At 36.2% G+C, this 26,368-nt stretch overlaps 1 protein-coding gene across 1 annotated transcript in view; it reads right to left on the bottom strand.

Annotated features, from left to right (window-relative positions):
* Positions 1-1,943: 1,943 nt before the first annotated feature.
* LOC136033296 (uncharacterized) overlaps positions 1,944-26,368 on the bottom strand; it is a 71,483-nt gene continuing 47,058 nt past the window's right edge. Inside the window, exons 5-7 of the mRNA XM_065714065.1 lie at positions 19,287-19,493; positions 12,962-13,235; positions 1,944-4,226 (exon numbers count right to left, since the gene is read on the bottom strand). Of these exons, the coding sequence (XP_065570137.1) occupies positions 3,491-4,226; positions 12,962-13,235; positions 19,287-19,493 (1,217 nt within the window). The 3' untranslated portion in view covers positions 1,944-3,490. The remainder of the gene's footprint in view (positions 4,227-12,961; positions 13,236-19,286; positions 19,494-26,368) is intronic.

The raw sequence follows: 26,368 nt of genomic DNA, 5'->3' as shown, positions 1-26,368 counted from the left end.
TTTTCCTGTGACTCGTGTTTATCACTATATTTAGCCTATATTACCTTAAATTTAGCTTATGTTTGCGAGGGAAGCCTCATGTTCTTGCCAAACGATAGTTATACATGTCCATAAGAAAGCCACGATACTTGAATTTCATGTGTTTTTGGTGATTTAAATGTCAAACTTGTAGTGCAGAAGCAAGATGTTGATATGATATTGGTTTTAGAGCTTTGTATCCGTACAAATTTGTTCCCAATTATTGCCTACTAATATTGTCTTTACATTTTTTTGCCAGATTCATGCCACAAAGAGAAAAAGTGATGTCCCAATCTTTTTTATTTTCAAAAAATTATACCTTACATCACAAATTTGATATCTCAATCACAAATTTTATTCTTGAAAGTTGGACATTGTTTAATTCAAGAAATTGCGGACAGAGCCCGTTATTGGAAACTCTAAAGGGTGTATATTTTCTCGGAGAGCAGGGGAAAGCAAAACATGCCTGTGGTCCCGACTTTCACCAACAGGTATTCGTAACCCCTAAAGGTCGTATATGACGTTTTCACACTTCTGAGATAATCATTCAAATCATTTGTAAACTGTCCTCAAAGAAGAGATTAACAAGGAAATGTATATTTAATCACACATTGACCCTCCTGATCTACGTTGCCCTACCATTCTTCCTTTCCAGACCAACTTAGCAGGCAGTTTTTTGCAGAAGTGTGAAATGGTCATACATGACCTAAAAACACAAGGGTATCAATTTGCTTGTACAGTGAAGTCTTTTTTGATCTCTAAGATTCGGCATAAACGATTTTGATATCAAAGTGTCTTAAGAACCAAACACGATAGAAGACAATAGACTGAAAGAACTGACAGAGCGTGTTTAGTTTAAAAGTGACGGTTAAGGATTTTACATTCATAGAAATCTCAAATAAAACCATTGGACCATTGGAAATAAGTACAACATGAGGTTGTTTAATTTTTTTAGTTGAGATGTATCTTCACATCCGCAAGCAAACCGTCTTACGTCCTGCCAATTACCGCAAAAAAAAAAAATTCTGAATGCCACATATGTTTTCAAATTACGTGGCAAACAACTAAAGACGTATAAAGGGGGGAGGGCTAATCACCTCCATGCCAGTTTTTTTTGTGTTTCTAGGCATTCATTATTGAAGATATCAAACAAAAGTAGATTTAGTATTATTACCCCCCCCCCCCCCTCCCTAAGGGAAACAAAATCTGTGTATCTAACGTGCCTGAAAACGACGACTATGAAACACAACATACATGCACATGTCCTGGATATCCTAAATGTACAAAATAGACACATCTTTAATGTAATCAATTTGATTAATTAATTAATTAAATTAACTACAAACATTGACGACTAATTTGACTAGCTTCATCCCAAGGGTATTTAGCTAAAATAGTGAACTACACTAAATATAGTTAATGAACTGAATTAAGCTAAATAAGTCATTAAACCATTGAATACTTAATAGCATTTTCAGGAGAAAATTTGACTAGCTTCAGTCTAAGTGTATTCAGCTAAACTTACTGAACTAAATAGAATTATTTAAATCAAGTAAGTCAATTGAATAGTTAAAACCGTTGAAAACTTAATAGTTTTTATGATGCAACTAAATATACTTCACTAAATGTACTAAAGTACATTGAAACACATTTCCTTTGAAAGGATAGTTGGCTTTGGGAGCCAACAAATTCTTCTTGTTTAAGTTTTTACAGACGACAGTGTTGTCAACACACAAAACAAAAGAAAACACAAAGAAACCTGAATCAGTTTTTGGTGATTAGGCATTCTATCCAGAACCGGCAAAATCTATTTTTTCTTCCGTTAGTTGAACAAATTAATTTGGCACCAAGGCTGATGAAATGTATTTTCTACCCTTGGCAATTTGTTTCCAGAAAACAATGTCTATCCATAAACAGATGTAACCTTATAATCACAGCTATAATATAATTGATTAAAATAACAGCAATATAAAATTTGGACAATTAAAACAACTTTGAACAGTGGCAAACACCTCCAATTAGGAAACACATTATGCACCATAGCGATTTTTACTTTTTTCTTTAAAAAAATCATGACAGTTTCTTTTGTAGCGTTTATTAAAATAATATCTCAAGGAGATATGTAACTCAGAGTACAATTAGTAGTGCAGTACTAAGACCACAATCTAGGAACCGCACCGTGAATATGGGAGTGCGGCATCCCGATACCAGCGCCTTGAGTTTCAGTGAAAGATTTGTTTTATTTTTGTTTGAGTGTAAAAGGAAAGTACGACTTCTTTTAAAATTGAACATATTAACGTTCAGAAACGTCTTTTAACTAATTTTCTTAATGATTCCTTTTAATAGCTCAAAAAAAAGTGAAAAACCAAAAGTCTGAGGAACTTTACAGAAACAGCATACAACCTTAGAATCTATTTGCATGATAGGGCTAAGGATATGTTGCATCCCCCTATTTTCATAGGGGGATTGGAAGTTGGAATAATCTTTACAGGAGTTTAAAAAATTAAAGTGATATTTCTTTTTTTCGAGAGTGAAATAAAATAAATCATTTTTACTCAGTATGAATTTTAGTTCTTTTGTTTATTATTTTTTGGGGTGGGGGGGGGGTGTAAATAAATAATTCAGTAACGCGTTCTGGCCTCTAGGGGTATGATTTTATTAATATTGCTGAATTTGTTTGTTGAAAGGCTTGTGGTGCCAATTAGATCGTATTATTGGTTTATAAATAGTTTTTTTTCCTTTCTTCTGCATTATTTTCTAATTTATCTTTGACATCCCCTCGGACAAGTTTTTACTTCTCAGGGTGGCTGTTATTACTGTTTTGTTTTGGTTTAATAATAAATATTTTCTCTCTCATTCAGTTATTTGGTACCAGTACAAAGAGCCAATACAATATCATGTCACATTCATTTGTAAATAATTTCTCAGACCACACTGCTTTTCCAATTACAAAAGAAAGTTTAAGAGAAAAAAACGGGTTCAATCTAAACAAAGCAATGACAAGTCTAGTATTTTGACTCCACATCCAGGAGTCCCTTTTTTTGTTTTAGTGCGTTTTAGTTCGTTCGTCACTGCTTTGTTTGAATTAAACCCGTTTTTTCACTCTTAAACTCACTTTTGCACATTCATTTTTATTCGTGAAAAAACAGGAGAGGAGGCGAGGGTAGCTTGAAGACAGAATACCTGGGTTCAAAACTAGATACCCGGAGTAAAAGATTTGATCAAGACTAGGTGAGGCAAAGTTTCGTAATGACGGAAAACTTCAGACGTTAGTCTTTTAGTTTAAAAAACGAACTTTTCCTGCACACAGAGGGCGCATACACTGGGTGAGGTTCTTTTTTTACAAAAGCTTTCACAATATTATTCTGTGTAAAACAGAGATGTATCTGACACATTAAACAGGTGAGACACTTGCCACAGTTATAAATGATACACAACACTTTTTTAAAGCTTATAATCACTGTAATAAAGTTTAGGTTCTCCTAGCATTAGCCATCAGGAAGCTCCACCTAGACGGATCTGCACTACTAGGAGGTTCAGTTCTTAGATTTTTTCTCGAAACAGTTTGCTCCTCAATTATGGCAGGATTATCACACCTACTTTTCACACCTTGTTTATAGCGATACAAATCACTTTCATCCATTTCTTCCCATTGTCTTGGATGAGAAGTTGGTTCAACATGCAAAGGGTGTAATCTAGGATCAGGATACAGAGTCTCCTGTGACGACAAAGGCTTTTTTGTCATTGGTTCTCTGAAAATAACTGGGTTCCGCATTGGGATACACTTTGACGGCATTGAAAAGTTCACAGAGATATTGATTTGATGCAAGAGAGACGACGACTGTGTAATATCTGGAAGCAGTGGCTCGACTAAAGCAAGTTCAATAGACATGGGGATATAGAATGTCCCCTTGGGGTGCAAAACAAAGATCGGTAAACTCTCTTGTTCATACTGTGGCTCTTGTTTTTGCCAAGCAGTTATTTCGGCAGCAGGTGAATTCTCGAAAGAATTTGTATTATTCATGGGATGGTCATAATGTTTTAACGAGCCCTTAGATACCGAACGATAGGCAGGTTGTTGGTCAACTTCTATTTTTGACTGCCATACATTTGGAATACATGCTGACCTATTATCATCCTTTGAAAGACGTGGGCGCTTAATATCGTTGGAATCTGAATTCTGACTGCTAGTACGAGGAGATGTAGGCCTGGAAAAGAAAACACTGAGATAAGTCTTACTGAACAGTTATGTCACAACATAACGAAGACATTAGGAAACAATGACAATTGCTATTCAAAATCAGCACACAGTAGCCTCCGTGAAAAATTTTTTTTCATCAGTTTTATTGTTAGACGCAGAACATGCAGTAGTCAGCCTCTTGCTGTGTCGATTAACTGTTTATCCTCTTTTTTTTACTGCAGGTGTTCTGTTTTTAACAAAATTTTATTGTTACACGAAATTATTGTAATTTTTTTCAACATCTTTTATTTTCTACATAAGTAAACTATTTTTTTTCGGATGTGAACTCCCCTTCCCCCTTCCAAACAAACTATTTTTTACGAAACTGGTATTTTTGCATTAGACTTGAAATCCTTAGGACAGGGGTTCAAGTCCTGGTGTCGCTATTTATTTGGTTCGGGACGGGAAACAATGGGGTGACTAAACCTCCGCCAAAATTGACCCAGCTCTAAATAAGTACCTGGAGAGGTTTCGCGGGAAAATACAGGAAGCGTCAGATAATTTGCCCCCAACCACGCATTGCACTCCCAGCCGAAGGCTGTGAAAGAGGAGAACGGTATCTGCGCAACACAGACCATTGGTACATTTTTTTTTAAGTTAAATCGCAAGCATCTGTAAGGTCTGGACTTTTCCATGTTTCCCACATTTTGCGATGAAAATAAAAATAGGCTTTATTCAACTGGGAATGATGACCATGACAACCAAAGCTGAAGAGAGCAAAAAAAAAAAAAAAAAAATGAATGTTTGGCTCAATATTTCAACATTAAATATTCAAAATATTCAATATTGAATAATTGGGTCTTCAATAACCTAAGTTGGTAAAGAAAAAAAAGAATAGAAAAAGGCGTACGAAAAACGAAGAGGATAAAAAAGAAAGAAGAAATAAAAAGACAAAACCATGACGAGGATAATTTTCACACCAAATTTTGTAGTGAAGTACAAAACAAAGCAGACATTTTTGGCAAAGACCTCCGTCATGCCACCTTCAGTTTTCAAAATATTATATATAAAAAAGACAAAAACAGTCTTTCAAGCACCCAAGAATAAAAACAAACTAAAAAAACAAACAAAAAATAAGCCACCTTATATATAATGCAAGCAAAAGTAAAGGGTGACTGAAAACCAAACCATGAATGAAACGACCATTCAGATACTATATTGGGCACTCATTCTATGCAGCATTGCAGCACTCATTCTTATTATCATCATTATTATCTTATGCAGCATTCTATGCAGCACTCATTCTGCAGATGCAGTCGGTCTATTGATTCGTTTTGAATCAACATTACAAGTTCATTCTTTTTTTTATGATAAGAAGGGATGTATATTGAAACTGTAATACAGTTTATAAATACAGTTTAGAAAAATATCTTCAATATAGTATAAAATGCATTTAATTGGGAAAGCCTTTCAGAGAAAATAATCAAAGTGTAGTTTCACATTTTGCAACGAAGAAGTGAAAAACTACGGATTCAAAAATCCGTCAACCACAAAAAAGTTCGAACATCTTCTATAATAATTTATTACAAACCCGCTTATAAAAAAGAAGCATGAAGAAGCGGAGCAAAACAAAAGAAAAGAGAAATTAAAGACGAAAACAAATCAACCGAACATAATAATCACTAAATACAAACAAATCACACTTCAACTATCAAGCAAAAAAGTCGCTGGGAAATCAAATAATAGTGCCCTGTGTTTCACGAGAGCTTGTTTTTCAAAATTCGGCATGAACTCAACAGGATCAGGTATATGATACTTTTCTAGCAGACCAGTGTTACGGAGGTAAAGTGGCAGACCAAGCAGAAACTTTAAATATTTGCAAAAGCCTGAACGGATTCGCAACATATCCGAATTCGATAGCCAATGCCAAACGGGTGAGATGTAGTGAGCAAAGGGAAGAGCGACGGCACGATACAACCTAGCAAGAATATGCTTATTAAATTTAAACTTCAGAGCTGCAAGTTTAGCATACCCAGACCGAAAACCCGACAGAACCTGGTCAACAAAAAGAGCACGCGAGCTTCTGAGGTCGCTTCCATATGTGATACCTAGGTACTTCAACTTGCGGCTTGGAAGTACTACTTGCCCTGCAACGGTAACACGGGTAGCCTCGCGACGGGCAACTTCAGACGGCGCACGCGGGGGTTCAAATACAAGAAATTCTGTTTTAGCAGGGTTAATAACCAGACCAATATTAGTATAACCTCGACTTAGGAGATCGATATTAGCTTGAAGGTTACAAAGCGATGTGCTCACCAGTAATATGTCGTCGGCGTAGCACAGTAGGCTCACATCCATACATTCAGTGTTAAAACCACCGTTAATCTTTTTTGTTACCGACGAGGTTAGTGAATTGAAGAGTACAGGGCTTAAAACCGACCCTTGACGCAGTCCCCGGTGAAGCTTAATCGGTTTCGACAGGAATTCACTACTCAACTTAACACGGATAAGGCTACTCGAATACCAGTGCCATAGGACGGCCGCTACATGTGGGTTCACACCTTGGTGCAGCAGGTTCAAAATTAACTTTGAATGAATTACCGAATCGAACGCCGCGGACACATCTACTGCACAAATTAAAAGAGTCCGTGATTGATTCTGAGCTTTCGATACTATACGCGTAAGGAGGCGATGTGCAAATGCACAACCGAGGTGGCGACGGAACCCGAATTGTCGATTGTCAATTTTACACTTGCGTAACAGCTCAGGTAACAGAAGTCTCTCTAACACTTTGCTTAATGTGCTAGAAACTGTTATAGGCCTATAGCTAGAGCAGAGGTTACGATTTTTTCCCTTCTTCAAGACGTTAGACACAATACCTAGGGCAAACGACTTAGGGACTGCACCAGAATCAAGGCACATTTGATATAGCAGCGTCAAGTGCTCAATGAGCAGAGGTGAGCTACAGCGGAGGTGTTCAGTCACAATTCCGTCGTGCCCGGGAGCCTTGCCCTTTCTCAGCTGCTTAATAACCTGGAGCACTTCGCCTATTGAGACGGTAAAATAGTTCCGTTGGCTCAAGAGGGACGCAAAAGCTCGTGAGAGCTCGCTATCACTTTCGGTTGTTAGTTGGGCATGTTTGATCCCAAAAACTTCACTATAGTGTTTTACCCACTGCTCCTCAGGTATGTTACTAGCAGGGTTTGTCACTGGTTTAGACTGTCTAAAAGACTTCCACATAGATACAGGATTATTTGCTGCTTCTTGGGAAGCAAGTTCGGCTTCGGCAGCTTTAAGATCACTTACAGACTTATTATAAGTTTTTTTCGTGTTGCGGAACTGCTCAAACACTACACCTGACCTAGGCCTCTCGCAATCGCGCCATAATCTCAGCCAAAACTTAGCACGAGCTTTGGCTTGCCTTACTTTAGGAGAGCGACTCCAGCCAGGCTTGCTGATTCCAGGTTTAAAACGGCGAGTGGGTACAGAAGCCTGCTCAGCCGTTTTCATTGCATGTATAATCTCAGTACAATAAATCTTGAAATTCCATGTAAATTCCTCCTGTGTGACCAATATCGTTATGCAAATATTTTTTTGGGAAAAAAAAAACCGCCAAATTTCATCGATTAAATCGAAGCTTACAAAAAGTGTCAAGAGTATCAGGACTAAAATACATCGTGTGTTGTTGGTGAAATATGATCAATAGATCAGCTTCAGTAATTCTGTTTTGATTTTTCTTTCTGTCTGACCTTTCCAAGTAAATCAAGATTTTGCAGGAAGCCTCCCAACTCCACCCTTTTTGTATTCCTGGAATCGGTGCTTCACCTTAGGTAAGAATAAACGAGCTGAACATACACCTAAGCCTGTGTTCTTAAAAACAAAAGAAAATACAGGAAACTTGATTTTAAAATCTGTCAAACATGAGATTCGAACCGTAGACCTCCTCATAACAACGAGGCATAACAATAAAGTTCGCGGGCTAATGCTTTAATTATTGAAATCTTTTTATAATTAAACATGGCTTTCTCCAAAGTACACTCCCCCCGAGCTATAATACACTTCTCCATTTGCCTTTTCTAGCTTTCGGAGTATTCACGAAATTGGTTCTCAGTCAACCCTAACAAGGCCTCTAAAGTTGATTCTTTAATAGCCTTCAAAGTCTGAAAATAGTGCCTTTTTAAATTTTCGCTAATTTTTGCAAATAAAAAATCAGAGGGGATTCAATCTGACGAGGAGGATCTAAGAATCGTTGCGACCGTTTTGGCTAAAAACGGCTTTACAAATGTAAAGCCGTTTAGCCGTTTAGCAGTTCAGCCGTTTTGGCTAAACTGCTTTACAATGATGGCTGAATGCCCACGACCAATCTTGCCATAAATCTGGTCTCATTACTTAGACGTTACAAAGACGTTTCATTACTTCCACGTAGTAAGCAGAATTAACTGTCTGACGTTAAAAAGCCCATTCTTGGAATACAGTCGCAAAACCAGAAGCATAGTCTTGATTTTCGATTTTCACATCCTGGCTTTTTTTGGTCCGTGGCTGATCTGCTTTTTCCCATTCCATGCTCTTCTTCTTAGTCTACGGTTAAAAATTGCACTCGTCATCTCAAGCCACGTCACTGTCATTCGTATTCATCATCTCAAGGATTTACAACCCTTTCCCTGATTAGGAATTAGGAGGGGCTCATTCGATTAAAATTTTAAATTTATAGTGCCCTTTTTAAGTCAAAAATGATTGAGGGCAACAACCCCCTACCCCGTCATTTCCTCAAACAGAGCCAATAAGAATTTTGAGATAGTCATTTTATTCAGCACAGTTCAAAGGTCCAGTAGTTTTGTCTTTGGTGATGACACCCCCCCCAGCCCTGAGGGGCAAGGGTTGTGAGCAAGGGTCCTCAGGGCAAGGATGATGTTGTCAAGGATTTCGGAGTATTTCTCCGCTTTACCAAGGAATTTCATAAAAACTCGTTGCTATTTAGAATCACTATCACTCTTCATCGTCTCAATAGCAAAATACACGTGCACAAAAACAGAGCTACACTCAAAATGGCGTGATGAAAACAGCTGAAAATAATTGCACATCTGTGTGAAATGTAAACAAAGACTACGTCACTATGTAAACAAAGTTTATATAACCCCTCTAATGTTGCAATCAACTTCACAAAAATTGAGTCTACGAATGTTATTATCAAACCTCGTATTCTGGGTGTTATTAGCAGCAGTAGTTGTAGACTGAATCATGAGTATCATGACTGAGTCTTGAAATTCACAGTCATCTAATTTTTAATTGACCCGCTGTTTTTGTCGATTTCATGTAAATCGGATCTGGTCAAGAAGCAAATTAGGAATTCAAACGACTTAGTTGCATCCACAGTTAGTTTAAAGATTAAGTCGTTAAAGTTTCATTAAAGCTTATTAATAACAGAAAAGTCAGCAAGGAAAAAGTCACCCTTGTCCTTCATAGATGTGATTGATGTGACAGGTTTTCTCAGTCACGGCTAACGTAAAGTTCTGATTATTAATATTATTGGTTTATTACCTATCAAGAAAAACAAATAAGGAAGACTGAAAATAGAAGAAAAAGAGAAAAACGAATATACATCAACAAAACGTTATAAACTCACACTTCTCTGCGAATTAGTAGATTTATTAATGTCTGCGCTCAATTTTATTGTTCGTTAATCAGCACATAGAAATAACGTAGCAATATGGTGCTTCTTGGATTTCGTGCTATTTTGCTCCGAATGGATAAAAGACAAAGATCCTCAAGGGCCATTGATGGTGCAAAGGGTATCAACAATTATCGATGTTTCAGTTGCAGTCTTTTTTAGAGGGACAGATTCCAAGCCTGTCACCCAACCTTGCAGCAGATGGGAACTCCGAGGCCCGTATTGCCAAGCAGAGATCGATCTACTGCAATACCAGAGTCTTTCTTCAATTCCAGTCCTTTTTACAGGAGCAGGTACCAAGCCAGTCACCCAGCATTGCAGCAAATGGGAACACTGGGGCCCGTATTGCCAAGCAGAGCTAGATCTACTGCACCACCAGTGTCTTTTTCCGTTGCGGAATCTTTTTTGCAGGGACAGGTACCAAGCTTGTCACCCAGCCTTGCAGAAGATGGGAACTCCGAGGCCCATATTGCCAAGCAAAGATCGATCTACTCGAATACCAGAGTCTTTTTTCAGTTGCGAAGTCTTTTTTACAGGGACAGGTACCAAGCCTGTCACCCAGCCTTGCATCAGATGGGAACTCCGGGGCCCATATTGCCAACCAGAGATCAATCTACTGCAATACCAGTCTTTTTTCAGTTGCGGAGTATTTTTTACAGGAACAGGTACCAAGCCTGTCACCCAACCTTGCGGCCGATGGGAACTCCATGGCCCAAATTGCCAAGCAGAGAGCGATCAAGTGCAGTAGCAGTCTTTTTTCAGTTGCGGCGTCTTTTTTTTATAGGGACAGGTACCAAGCCATTTCACCCAGCCTTGCAGCAGATGGGAACTCCGAGGCCCGTATTGCCAAGCAGAGATTGGTCTACTGCAATACCAACAGTTGCGGAGCATTTTATACAGGGACAGATACCAAGCCTGTCATCCAACCTTGCAGCAGACGGGAACTCCGAGGTACGTATTGCCAAGCAGAGATTGGTCTACTGCAATACCAACAGTTGCGGAGTATTTTATACAGAGACAGATACCAAGCCTGTCACCCAACCTTGCAGCAGACGGGAACTCCGAGGTACGTATTGCCAAGCAGAGATTGGTCTACTGCAATACCAACAGTTGCGGAGCATTTTATACAGGGACAGATACCAAGCCTGTCACCCAACCTTGCAGCAGACGGGAACTCCGAGGTACGTATTGCCAAGCAGATATTGGTCTACTGCAATACCAAGAGTTGGGGAGTATTTTATACAGGGACAGATACCAAGCCTGTCACCCAACCTTGCAGCAGATGGGAACTCCGAGGCACGTATTGCCAAGCAGAGATCCATCTACTGCAATAGCAGAGTGTTTTTTCAGCTGCGGAATCTTTCTTATAGCGACAGGCACCAAGCTTGTCACCCTACCTTGCAGAAAATGGAAACTCCGAGGCCCGTATTGCCAAGCAGAGATCGATCTACTCCAATACCAGAAGTAAACTTCTTTAAGTGTTGGTAGGTCAGTTGTTTAGAGCATCATTCTAATAATTGAACCGCAAGGAGAAAAGCAAGCAGAACTCCAAAAGGGAGTCAGAGCCAACAAATAACGGGTGAGACTCCTCTCCTTTTTTACTTTTCAATGACAAATTATCGGGCTGATCATCATAACCTATATTAAAGATTTTTCTTTCTTTTATACTACTACCAATCCATGCTCAAACAAGTTATCACAATACGTTTTTCAGTCTATTTTTAAAATATGGTTCGTAGTGCCAAGCACTCGATATACAACTGTGCCTCTAGCTTAGTTGAATCATTAGATTTTAAAAGAAGAGCCAAATCTCTGCTTGAAGAAGTCAACACGCGGCTTGGAAGAAAAACCCTTTCATATTTCAGATGAATTTCAATGATTAGTTGACTTTAGTTGATTTTAGATGAATTTTAGACGATCAATCCATTTTAGACGAATTTAGATGATTAGTTAATTTTAGATGAATTTTAGATGATTAGTTGAATTTAGATGAATTTGAAAACATAAGGATTTTTTACTGTACTCTTTTCTGGCCGTTCCCTCCTTCAGGTAACTAGAGCGATTGGAATTTTTAAGAACTTTTTAAGTAGATGTCTTTTCACCTTGAAAAGCGATGGGAGAAGAAAAGAAAACTACTCGGGAGGAGGTAAACAGATGAACTTGTAACTGTTGTAGATCCATCTTTATTTTTAAAGGTACGAGTTGGTCTTTCAAATCTACACCCTTAAAGAGTAGCCATATTCTGGATCATTTAGAGTAGTAGCAAAAGAATGCCAAAGAGCCCAAAGTGTGAAAGTGACTGATAATCCAATATACAGAAAGTTGGAGCCAATTTCTCCAAATCAAGGGAAAATGACAGTAAAAACTGAAAAATGAGCCATTTGGTACCATGAAAGTACTATATAGTACTATAAAAGTACTATAAAATACTTTATAGTACTATAAAGGTAAATATATACTGAAGAAAACTAATCCATTTCTGTTGATGCTTAAATTATGCAGGCCTATATTAGTTTTGAGAAGATTTTTGAAGAAACTAAATTTCAGCTGGGGGACGGGCAACTCGGGTCTGGGGGGGCAAGGTCTAGGAGGGGCCGTTGTCCCTCTGCCCCATAGCAAATTACGCCTCTGAAACCCTTTGAAATTGATTTTTAAATTTGCTTTCATATTTCTAACGCTTTTTGAGCTTTGATACTTCCCGCATTCTAATGCTTGACGTTCCGTTTGCAAGTTTTTGGTTGTTATTCTACCACCCTATGGATTCAACATTTTTCATTTTCGATATCTGATATTTTGATAGCAAAATTTTGCCATTTTGACATCTGAGATTCAGTTTTATCCATGCATCAAAGTACTTTTGATATTTTTTTTTGATTGAAAATACATCAAAAAATTGGTTGAAACAAGCGCCCATCTCTTATTTACTTTTCAAACAAGTTTGGATTATTCTAGCTGATAATTGATTTTTTTTATATATTGAAATTAACTTAAAAAGTAAGCTTGACTGATGATCAATTAAATTAAACGAGATCAATTAAACGTCTGTTTTTCAAAACTAGCCAAATCAATGTAATTAAATATCAGTTTAGCATTACCTGAGGTCGTTATCAGCGCCAACGTCAGCAACGAATCTTTGCTTTATATTATTTTTGAACTTATACGCTCCATATTCCGAAGATGAACTAAAAGGGCTTGTTGGTGGGGTTTGTCGTCCGTCAAACAGCCTAGGTGGACCATAATCCACGTTGTCGTTATGATTATAATTTTGGCATTCTTCCAAACTCTTTCTAGTCAATGCTCCATTTTCTTCCAGAGTTCTTCGATCTGTAAGAGTTCGCTTCGCCTCAGGCCTACAGAAGGCTTCATAATCTACAAAAATATTAAAAAATGACCAAATTGTGGCTTGAAGCTGTATATTAGTATATAGATTAAAAATTAAATGTAGTTTAAAAAGTTAATGTCTAACTTTTTTTTTTATTTTTAGGTTAAAAAGTTGATGTCTCTCCTCTAGGGTTTCATCAGTTTAATTAACAGTCTAGTTTTTCCCTTTGGTAAGCTTGTGTCTAGGGTAATATCTCAGTGCTATGACAGTGCTTTATTCCGGAAACTATTTCGCAAAAATGAACTGCAAAACTTCACTCTTGTTTCTTTTTTCGCCAAAATTCGGCATGGTGCGATCGAGCTACACCATAATCGCACCACGCACCTGTCAATAAAAAATCACAATTTATGAACGACATCTATTTTTACTTGATTTTGACGTCATAATAGTGCTAGAGAAGTGGAAAACCAAAATTGAAATTAAAATTCATCTCAACAGTTACCTAATGATTCTCGTCTTTGCATCTTTATCAGATTCATGAACATGTAGGGAACTCATTTTCCAAACATTCATGAAGCGATTAATTTTTTTCTTCCGTTCAATAAATTCTTTTGGGTTCATTTTTTCCCTGGCCAAAAAAGATCTTTACGTTTAATGTGTCGAGTTTGTCTAAATGTTGCTTACGAATTATCTTATTGCTTGCGCTATTATTTTTTTCACATTGTTTCCGTCATTTGCGTAAATATGGAAGGTAGGGGCCATGAATGAACCTTTCATAAGTGAAAGCTTAATTTTAGATGAATATTTTTCATTTAACAAGCTTTGCGACAAAACTTTGTACTGTATAGCATATCAGCTTTTTGTATACGAGAATTCCCTAAACATGCAGCAAAATTCTAGCTTAAAACAAACAGAAACTACTATGCATAAATAAATAAGACGAAGAGAAATTTACCCACTTTCACCCCCATCAAACCTCCAAAGGTATGAGTTCATTTGCGCTTTACTGAAAACAGTATGTATATCGAACAGTGAGTTTTGTATTTGTCAAAATATCAACGACAACAAGAAGAAAATGCCTATATAATCAGCATTAAAGGAGGGGAGAAATATTTATTCGAATAATTATACTAGTAACTCTCAAATTATCTACAGCCTTGTCATGCTTCATAGTTTGAAAATTAGATTCCGGCAGTGAAATTGGAACTTGGTAAAAACCAGGGCCGTTCCTAGGGTTAGAGGCATCCAGAACAAAATTAATTATAGTCCACTTCCCAACTCAAACATTGTAAGTACTAAGGTCTTATAGTTGATGAAAATTATCTTGAAAGCTTCCTCTTCATAGACTAAGGATTCAGTAAGGAAGGAATGCAGGGTTATTGTCGTATCTAATTATTGTTAAATATATTTTCATTGTAATAAACTTAAGTTATAAATTAATAAATAAACTAAGGAAGTTTACTCTTTCAATGGTAATAATGAAAGAATTATTACCATTGGCTGCTGATACTATTAATTTCTCGCTAATTCTTTTGTTCCGAAAAGATATAGCCTAAGAAGACGTTCAGCTAAATTGCCTTGCCCTAGAATTCATACTGAACGGTCCAGATTTTCTCCATGAAATTCAATAATAATGTTCGGAGCATGATTTGGGTATTGGATCTTCAACTAATATTGTTTATGTTGTAAATATTGATGGGGCCGCCATAATCACGAGCTTTGTCTCTCCGTGGTGACCCATTGTATTTTATTTGTTATGCGTATTATAGTAACAAATTGAATTGAAAAAAAAGTTATACGGATTCACAGTCTTCTATTTTGCGCTTTACTGAAAACAGTATGTATATCGAGCAGTGAGTTTTGTATTTGTTAAAATATCAGCAACAACAAGAAGGAGGGAAGAAATATTTCTTCGAATAATTATATTAGTAACTTTCGGCATTATTTACAGCCTTTTCATACTTCAAAGTTTGAAAATTAGACTCCGGCAGTGAAGTTCGGACTTGGTGAAAACCAGGGCCGTTCCTAGTGTTAGAGGCATCCAGAGCAAAATTTATTGCAGTCCCCTTCCCAGCTCAAACATAAAAAAAAACTGAGGAGGCCCAAACCCCCCGTCACAAGACCCGGGACATTTTATTCTAGCATCCCATTTTCTTCTAGAGTCGTTTAATTCTAACTTACTTTCTAAAAAAAATAAAAAATAAAATAAAGTACATCTAATAGATGATTATTAATTGATATGAGGTCATGGTTGCCAGTGCTTGGGTTTATTTATATTAAGTTTATTAATAGATTTTGAATGTGGGCTGTGAGTTGATTGTTGTGCCTTATTTTCTTTTTTATGATGTGGATTGCTTTTGTTTATTATTATTCATTTTTCATTACTTTTATAATATTATTTATTTTTTCTTCTAAGGGTCCCAGTTTTCAAGTATAATTCACTTTGTAGGCACCCTCTTTAAATATTTTTCTTTTCTGTTGTACAATGTATTATAGTGTCATAGTGGGTGAATTTAGTTTGAAAATTAGAAGAAATAGAACTTGAACAGAATTAGTGATAAAATACAATTACTTTTATTTAAAAAATCAAAAAAAAAACACACTACGATCGTTGCTAAAACAAAACTTTACTCAAATACGCAGAAATTGAATTCTGGATGGTCAGGTGGGAGCTCAAAAAACACATGAAATTCGCTTTTATTAATAACAACCTTTTATTTTTTTATTTTAATTCGGCAAAGCCTTTTATTTTCTTTCGAAATCTAGACTATTCACATGATATTACCCCCCGTTTCCGAACACGAGGAAATATCTAGCTTTTAGAAACCCCGTTTTTGGGGAACGTGCTAGACCGTTGGAAAACAAAATGAACAGGCCAGCTAGCAAGACTGTCGGAGAAATAACAGAGGGAGATTAATTGATTTTTAAACACCCATTTAAGCTGGTTTGCTTATGGTAACATAGAGAATTGAACATTCGTTTAAAAATATTGCATACGTCAAACATAAATAATACCGTAGGCGAGGCTGTATCCAGGATTAATATTCGGGGGTGGAGGGTTACGAGAAAACTTAATTTTGTTTATATGAATTCTTATTAGTTTTTTACAAGTAGGATCAAATTTCGTGGGATCGGATGTTAAACCCGGTATTCCCCCCTCCCCTGGATAAAACTTGGCTATGGGTATTGATTGCTTGAAAAAGAAGTAGACGTATTTTTACAAGCAAATTTTTTTTATTATGTAAGTATCTATCGGTACGTTAGTATATAATTCAGAAAAATTAGTTTCTGTCCTAAAAACTATTAAAGACTAGAAGAGTGAAATATAAATATATATAAAAAAATATTTTGAACTCTTGCGCAATGGAAACTAAAAACAATTTCATTTTCAACAACTCAGAAACTTTTACTTTTTAGAAGACAAAAAAAAAAGAAAAAAATTGGAAGAAGAAACCCACCGGGCAGTCATGACGCATTTTGGATGATTAAGAAATACTCCGGCCTCTTCTCCTTTATTGGTCTCCTTACTAGCAGACACGAGATAATTAGAAGAAACTATGCCCTTCACTCCTCCTGAACCAATAGCCACTCTAAATATGTCACTGGGTATTTTCTCGATATTAGGATGATTATGAAAAATAAAATGATATTCAACTCTAGCGTTATTAGCGCTATTCGGCTTATTCATGTTATTACAATCCATCTTTTGCAATTCAAAATAAATGCTTAATTTATTAGTATCATATCACCATGGTAACAGCTCGAACTCGAATTTGATAGTCTCATAATATAAAAGACGAGACAAGACTCTTTTAACTTGGCTCTTATCCAGAACGGCTACCAGTGTGGGCTAGCACATGGGGTAAGACATCCAGAAGACCCAAAATTAACATTCAAAGTGTGATTTTTTTAGTATTTGGAACATAAGTGATACTTCTACGACCAATGCCCCTTTTGTCTTCTACCCTCTAGACATGATTTTATACGCCCCCCTCCACCCAACTGAAAAATGTGAAAAGGCATCCATGGCTACAAGCAAGTGAAACGTATATATTTCGGTTAATACCTAGATGACAAATGAACTCTACAAAACTAGAAAACCGGATTAGAAAAAATAACCTATTGAGGATCTTCAAACTTCAATTTCATGACGGTGAGTTTTTGTATCAATGTTATTAATGCCAGGGGTTGCGTACTAAATCATATAGTATGCACTTGAGGTATAGAGTAAAAACTAAATCCTGCTTGGGGAACTCCTTAATTCTGTTTCAGCCGGTATTTTTTCGAAGAAAGGCAATATTGTTCAGCTCAAAACTATGAATTTCAGTGAAAACTAAAGAACAATTAATGAGTTACTTTTCGAATAAGATTTGATCTTTTTGTTGAAGTCTGTTAAATATAAATCAAAGAGATGTGGCTGCCCTAAACTTTAGTGTCTAAAGTGTGCTTTAATGTCATTGGTTTATTTTAATGACGTATTTTCGCAAGTCAATCACACTATTCCTTATTTTTGTACCGGTAAATAGCCTCATTAAACAATGCCCATACGCAACAAATAACCTGATGCTCAGGCCTGGCCCTAAATTAAGCCAGCTAAAAGAACTAAAAACCCCATCTAGTCCTTTTGTGTGAAGTTTTAAGCCAGTAAAAAGATGGCAAATTTTTCGAATCGAATATTTTTGTTAAAGTAAGCTCTCTGTGGCGGGATTATGTCAATATATACATATATATATATATATATATATATATATATATATATATATATATATATATATATATATATATATATATATATATATATATATATATATATATATATATATATATATATATATATATATATATATATATATATATATATATATATATATATATATATATATATATATATATATATATATATATATATATATATATATATATGTGTGTGTATACATATAATGTATGTATATATACATATATATGTATATATATATGTTTTTATATGTATGCAAAAATATTTTTTATAGTCTTCGAAGGACTGAAAGAAACAAATAATTTTAAGAGTCAACAGTAGTAAATATAGAATATTACAAGATCAGCAATGCATAAAACAGGATAGGTTTTGAGTTATATATATCGAATGAAATCGATATATACATATATATCGAATATATCGATATATATCGAATATTTCGAATGAAACTCTACTAAACCGTAAACAGCATTTCAAACGTAGTGAACTTACAATATTGACTGATTTTCCGATACAAGAGAAAGCCAGAAGTGTTTGCCTACTTGATCAGGAAAAAAGGGATAAACACTCTGCCAGCAGATGGCATAACCGTGCTACCAGCTACCCCCCCCCCCTTAGACTGGCTCAGCAGACAGCCTCCAACAAAAAAAAATGCTTCGGGTATAATGGCTACAAACCATTGAAACACAAATATTTCAATAAATACATAGATAACTAAAGAATTTCACCTGTGACAAAGACGGAAAACCGGATCAGAATAAAAGAACCTATTGAAGGTCTTAGAACTTTAGCATCCTTTTAGTAGATATTTACATTGACAATGTTTATATCAGGAGGCTACATACTAAATTGCTTCATTTATACCAGGGGAAAAAACAGTTATATACGGAAAGTCGACCCAGAGGCCCAAAAAATGAACATTTGCGTTAACCAACGTCGAATTCCTACTGCTACTACACATAACTCATTGCAACACCAAGCCAATTGAGGCTGATGCAGCTATGGAAGCTCCTCCTCTACCCAAATCCATTAAAACTTCATCCCTTACTCCTCCCCATGAAGTTCTGACTTCCTATAAATCTGTTCTTATTTACCCCATTAAGGAGCGACTTGTTTTTTTTTGTTTGACCCCATGTGGATGGCCAGAAACAGCAATCTTTCACAAACTATAATCCTTCATTCGTAAAACATAGCCTTAGGAGTTCAGCTTTTATTTCATTACAGCCCTAGAAAATGGAATTCAACCCCATTTTCAGCTTATGGTCGGGTGTACGGTCAGTCAAAGAAGCAACTTAACCTATCCTTGGGCATTTCCTCTGCAAAACAATTAACCTATCTTAGCTTACAGCTAGTATCTACTCACCTTCACTGGGTGATGCACATCTCTTGTCGCACGTTCCAGACGAGTCTTCCGATCCGGATCCTCTTCTTGAGTCCCCAGAATCTCCTCCTGTGGATGACGACTGCGGATTATCAGAGGACGAGGATGGCCTAGTATGTCCTTGATTTAGGGGAGGAGTCGCAGCTGTTTCAGGTACAACAGAAGATGAACTATCATTCCCATTTGCTTCTAAAAAATGAATTATAGTTTAAATGGTCTGTCCTGGTTATCTTTTTTTTCTTTTTTTTTCTTTTTTTTAGAGCCTGTATCGTCTTAGCTCTTGTTCATATTCCAAAAAAATAGATCCAGGGTACGGTATAAATCGAGGGTAAGACTAAGTTATAAATAATAAAAAAAACTTCGACTTCAAAGACATTAAAAATAACTGATCAATAAAAAATAATAAAGATCGATAATAAAATACAAAACAAATAAAAAGTATAAGAAAATGCATAAAAAACGACAATAAAAGCAAGCAGATCGATAAACTAATAAAATCGACACTGCAAGCACTCGAATTCACTTTTTTTACGGTAAACTACACATTTTATTGCGCGAAAAAAACGTGATTTAGATGCACATGACTTGCTTAAGTTTCTTTGGGATTTGGGCTAAAGCCAATCTCCATTTGGCATTTTTTGCAAATTAGCGCATGTATATTTTTTAGGAGTCAAACATTGTCCATTGTTTCTTTGTCAGTGATGGAACGTGAGGTTTTTTTCATAGTTAAAAAAAAAGTTTGGAAGAACAGGAAGATAAGTCTGCGAACCGAGATTAGAATATTAGAAACTACAGTGATAACAGTGGTCAAATATAGCTCCGAAGCATGGGAGCTCCGAAAAGCGAATACAAGATTTGCTAGATGTTTTCCAGAGAATTTGCCTACGGATTGTTCTGAGTACACGGCTGACTGACCGTATTTCAAACAGTAGACTGTACAAAATATATGGTTCAATCCCGCTTTCTAGGACTATAATGAAAGAAAAATTGAAATAGGCTAGGACACATTGTTCAGATGAAGGATGACAGATTGCCGAAGATTATCCTTTTCGGCCAACTGTCTAGGGCTAAACGAAAAGCAGGTCGTCCTCGTCTGGGGTAGGAGGGTGCCATAAATAAAGATTTAAAGGAAATGGGAACTTTCTTAGGGGGTGTAAAAAGGGAGGCTTTGACAAGATTGGGGTGTAGGAGGAGCGTGCGTAACTGTGTTTGCCTCAGGTGGCTTGGTGCTGCGGTAAGTTGTCAGTAGTAGTAGTAATCTCTTTGGTCCTTTTTACCAAATCCGTCAAACTGAAAAAACAAAGTGTATTCCATCTGGTCTTTTGGGTTTAGTTACTTACAAATGTGCTGTTGCAAATCGCACAAAAAGAATTTTATAAGAGAGCAGAAAAACTGAAAACCATCCCCGCGTCTCTTTTTACTTTTACATTGGCCTTTAGTTTGCCCTTTTTTAAGTGTCAAATAAAAGAAACAGCCTAAACTTTTACATTTTTCAATTAATAAAAAATAATGATATAACAAGTCCACTGACAGTAGCCTTATCTAAAATGACAAATTCAAACATAAACTGGTTGTAATTCATTCGAAATTATTTGTAAGAAAAAATATGCGCAAAAGTTCGAGCAGTCTCACGGAAATCTGGGAAGGCAATTTATGCAGGGGGAGGAGGTGCCCAACGCGTATTCTAATTAAAAAAATAATACTCATTTTATTAAGACCCAGTAGTATGTAAAAAAATATAAAGAAAGAAAAGATTTACTAGGCATTGTAGCTACGTACAAGTAAATCTTGACATCGGAAGCTCTACACCCATTATTTCTGTCAGTGAAAAAAGAGGGCATACCACATCTTGAAAGAACAACAACTTCTAAATATTTTGAGTAACTAATTACGTAAGAAAAAAGCAATTTAAACCAATTAAGTAATTAAACCAATCGATGAATTTCGCTTGTTTGTGCCAGAGGCCAAACTGTAAATCTAATTGCTGCAAAAACGTCACATGCCACTTTTGGGGCTGCCACAGACGATCTGCTCAAATGACATTTATTCCGAAAAGTCCATCGCATCTAAGGAAAGACACCACCACAACAAAACACAACATCGCAAAGAAGAAAGAAACGAAGATAATAACAGCAAGTGAAAATAAGAAGAACGAATTATGCAAATATTTCGGTTGAGACCTCCGCTCAACCGCCCTCAGTGTAGAATAATAAAACAAAAATGCAGATAAAAGTCCATAAGACAATATAAAATCGAACCTCAAAATAAACAGTGAAAATAAAATAAGGACCCTTTCGAAGTAACGATAAAAAATTATTTAAACCACACGAAATTTTTTCAGAAGAGGGGGAGGTCATACTTCTTAGAATAAAAAGAAAATATTTGGAGAACCCAGAGGAAAAGCAGAAAATATATTGAACCAATCGACGTCTTAATAAATTTAAGGAGCTGGAATTTTTTTTTCCGTGTTTTTATAAAATGTCAAATAACACCTTTTGAACTACTACAGCCAAACCGTCTTATTGACAATTGTATTAAGAAGTCCATCATGCGAAAAACATTCCAAAGTCACTCCGGAGACCGTTTATATGGAGAGCTGAACAACAGAGAAGCTAAAAAAAAATCGCTTTTGTTCTAGGAAGCAAAAACTCATGAACTGTTTCCAACACTTGTGCAAAATCTTTTCCTGAAGGTAAGTAGAATAACGAAATTGCATCCAACACGTGAGAATAGTATTGCCGCAAGATCAGTTACATATTGAGGCCATAGCATAACAAATTATCATGTAATGATAGGTATTCGTCACTCTAGAACATTCTCGTTACTGGCAGACTGAGGGGGATGTCCAAAGAGACCAGACCCTCTCTTTAGATGGTTTTCTACGAATATGCTATGACAAAGAATCCGAAAAATAGCATTCGTATTCTAAGCTCCTAAACCGAAGAGACGGATAAAAAATTTAGACATTGAGGTGCAGCTTTGAATAGTTAAGCCTGGCCACTTATGGTCAGTACTAGAAGAGAGGGCTGCCTGTACTCTGAAAAGATTTTTTTTCTTCATTCAAAACACTTTCAATCTCTTTTGGTTTCAGACACTTGCTTCGGCTGACTCTGCTACCAAAAAGAAAGATTATACTCTACCCACAAAAAAGGCCTTATAAAGATTTCTTATATATCTTGCAACCTCTTTACTACCGTGTCTACCTCAAATTGAACATTTGGTTTGGCGGTCATGCTGGGTTATAGGAAAAGACCTAGCCCAGAATTCTTTAGATCTACAGACAAGCTTTATATAAGTAACACCCCCTAGCCCCTTGCTACTCCCAGCATCCAAACCGTGGTTGGCCCTTTTATGAAAATAACATATTTTGTATAACTTCTTTGTGAACTTAAAAATGCGTCAATTTTTAATTTTATTTGATAAGCTACCTTTGTAACTACCAATTATTTATCTGTTATCTTAATTATAGAAAGTCTTCAGGAAAGCTTAAGCATTCACTCGAACGTTACGAGGAGGGCGGAGGCAGCGACCTTTCTCACGTTCAGGGTAATCTAATTTGTGTTCAGCTTTTGTTTCTCTCACAACAGAGAGGGGCTTTGCTAGTCTATGACAGCCGATTCTAATCCTATGATCCCTCGTCCTAAGGGTTAAGGTTTTGATACATGAATAAGGACATCTCCTATACATGTATCAAAAGCAGATAACTGGGCGTGATATTTTTGAATTTGCACACACTTTTGATGCTTCACTAAGTGACTTTGCAATTCTTCAGTTCTTAAAATTCCAGAAATTGACTTGTGTGTTGACTCAAGGTGGTTGAGCTATCACGTAACAAAAATAAGCATGTTCTGCTCAAATTTTACAAAACACGTGATTATACCGGGTACACAACTGGTATGACTACTTACTGAATTTAATAAAAATTCCCTCTCTCTTAAATTCTTTTGATTAAGAAAATAAAAAAAAATCACCTCGTGGTTAAAAATAGCAGGTTAATGGGTTTATTATTTAGGGGTTCACACTGAATTATTATTTACAATCGATCTTAAGTGACAAAAGTTTTAAAAACGCCAAATAGTGTTACTAAGTTGTATAAAAAAGACAACCAATTAGGGAGCCGAGGTGACCGAAAGAAAGAGGCTAGGGGTGTAAGTAGAAGTTTGTGAGCATTTTACCAGGACCAAATTTTGGATACATTTTTTAAACTTGTTTAGTTCCCAGACAAAAATTAGCAAATGCTGCAGTCACAACTGAATCCTAGCCGTCCTCCTCCTGATACCTGGGTAATCCTAGGATAAACGTTAAGTTCGAAGTTTTGTTGGTTTGCGTTCTTTTTTGTACTTATTTCGTGTCAACAGTTGATTCACAGCGGCAATCTAAAAACAAATCCAACATAATCAGCGAACATACTGTTTAGTCTTGGGCCACATACAGGCATAAGTGTTGAGGCTTGAATTCAGCCCTGGCGGTAGCGATTAGAAAGAGCATTTAAGGACCAACTGAATAGTATTTTTATCTTTTACTTGGTGAATTACTCAACTTGTCCCAAGTTTCACGAATTTGGACTAAAAATTTATTTTTGGAAGGGAAAGGGAAGTAGTAATTCCGATCAATAGTAGGCTAACCGAAACTCTAAAAAGCGAAATTTTGATACATCGAAGATGTATCAAAATTTCTGATTTTCGAAGACGGATGGAAACAGAAACACCAATAAAAAGGCAAGCAATCTGAATGAACACCACACCATTAGATTCATCATACAGGTAAAGATCATTGATGTGTGTTTATTTGTTTCTTTTTTCCAGGGGTGCTCGTAACAAACCATTGGCCCTAGAAGATCGGGAGAGGGCTCATTCGAACAAAACTTAAGAGCTCTAGTGTTCTTTTCTAGATGGCCAAAAAGACTGTGCCATAGAAAAGCGGTATCCTCTGTCATTTTGTGGCACCAAACTACGATTTTGCCCCAAAGAGGATCAAGTTGCTTTCGATTTAAAATTCTGAGATAGCAAATCGATTTAAAGGTATTAAGAAACTATGTATTGAACTCCCTAGTTGTAAAGGAAGTAATGCCACATGGTGGAACATTCGTTTTTGAAAAGTAGACCAGTCCATACAAGATAAATAGTCAATATGGAGATTCATTTTAATCATTGATATAACTAAGTTGATTAGTCTATTTTTCATGAAAATATGTTTGACAATGCATAATTGCCATCAGCTATAACGAAGGATGGGGGAGGCAGATGTCTAACTTTCCATAATTCTTCGGATAAATATAGAAAAGGGTAAGGAAAGGAGGGATTGGTAGGAGCTAAAATATCATCTCCTTTCCTTTAGAATAAGCCTGAATAATGGTGCTGTAAGGTGATACCCTTATTCTCACTGCAGAAATATGTTTCTAAATTTTCGTTTAACTAAACTATTGTGCTTCATATTTCATAACACTATATACAGGGAAGTGTAAGTGGGGATCAGCTATTAGGAAGGAGGGGCGATGCGTCATTTTGTAGTTGAGGGGGAAGATGCTTCAAAGTTCATCAAAAACTTTGAAAAATATTCAAATCTTTTCCCATATTTTAATTACAATCCAACATTTCAATTTTTATGCAAAAACGAAAAAAAACTATTTTTTTATACTGAAAGTAAGTAGAAACATTAAAACTTAAACAAACCCAAATTATTAAACGCTTCTTATTGTTCTAATTAATCGACCCTTTCGTTTCAGGAGCCATTCTTGAAGAATTGAAAAGAAGTCAAACTGAGGAAGGGACTACCCTCTCGTATACTTAATAGTTTTATGTTCGTTTTAAGTTTTAATGTTGTTCACTACAGTCAGTGGAAAAAAACTTGAATTTTTCGTTGTTTAAATAATACTGGGAAATCCGGCTATCCCTCTACGGAAAGATCCTCTAGATAATGCAATCCCGGTGAAAATTTACCTCGGACAATTACCATCAACATATCTGTATGTAAAATTGAGTCGACAGAGATAAAATAAAACAAATAAAAAGATTTTCTCATGTGAATTTTGACAAATTCCCCCAGTGTAAAATTTCTCCTGAAAAGTTTGCCCCCTGGAAACTTCTCTTCCTGTTGAAAATCCTCCCTTAATGAAATTCAGCCTCCCCCAACCGAAAAATGTTTGCATAATTCCAGTAACTAATACTATACCTAAACAAGGGGCACGTTTGATAACATAAAGCTCTTTCCCAAGGGGCTGTGGGTGGTCAGATTCTCACCAAAGGTATAGTTATTATACCTTTCAACTGTGTTGAACAATATCTAAAAATTCTGATCGAGTGACTTAGGCGGAAAAAAGAGCGTTGCAGGGGGTTTAGCTGCCCTCCATTCTTTTTTGGGTCACTTAAAAAGTGCATTGATACTTTTAATTTCCATTGAATGAGCCCTCTCCCGATATTTTGGGACTATTGGCTTGATATCATCCCTGGGGAAAAAACAAATAGACACGCATCCCTGATCGTCTTTTGGCAAAAAAAAAAAAATATGCAGAAATCCAAACTTTTAAAGATGGAAACTTGAAACCCCTTCATTAGAATTCTCTCATAGGCTGAATCTGATGTGATTTTTATTAAAGTTCTATGACTCTTAGGTGGTGTTTCTCCTCTTTTTACAAAATTCAAGCGAATTTTTTCAACTTTTAGGCGGTATTTCTCCTCAAACAATTTTTCTCAGGCTCATAGCCTTTGATGGGTGAAACGGTACTTCATTAATTTTATATATTTGGAATCAGCATAATAAGCCGATTCTGGTGATCTATCTATTGATACCTAAATTCCGTCTTTAGTTTCGGTTACTATTGAGCCGGGTCGCTCCTTAATTACAGTTCGTTACCACGAACTGTCTGAAAGAAACTGAAAAAGCGGGGCGCTACCGATCAATTTACAATGATTGATACAAATTTATATATTATCTCGGTTAGATAGTATGTAACTTGGTTAGTCCTAGGCAAGATTTGAAAAACAGTCGAAAACTTAATAACAAAGGATTTTTCTTAACTGAAAATCAGGAGCAACATTAAAACTAAAAAAAGCAGAAGTTATTCC

This window comes from Artemia franciscana, chromosome 11, assembly GCF_032884065.1.
Source record: "Artemia franciscana chromosome 11, ASM3288406v1, whole genome shotgun sequence".
In the NCBI taxonomy this organism is placed as follows: domain Eukaryota; kingdom Metazoa; phylum Arthropoda; class Branchiopoda; order Anostraca; family Artemiidae; genus Artemia; species Artemia franciscana.
This window is presented reverse-complemented; position numbering and strand designations above follow the sequence as displayed.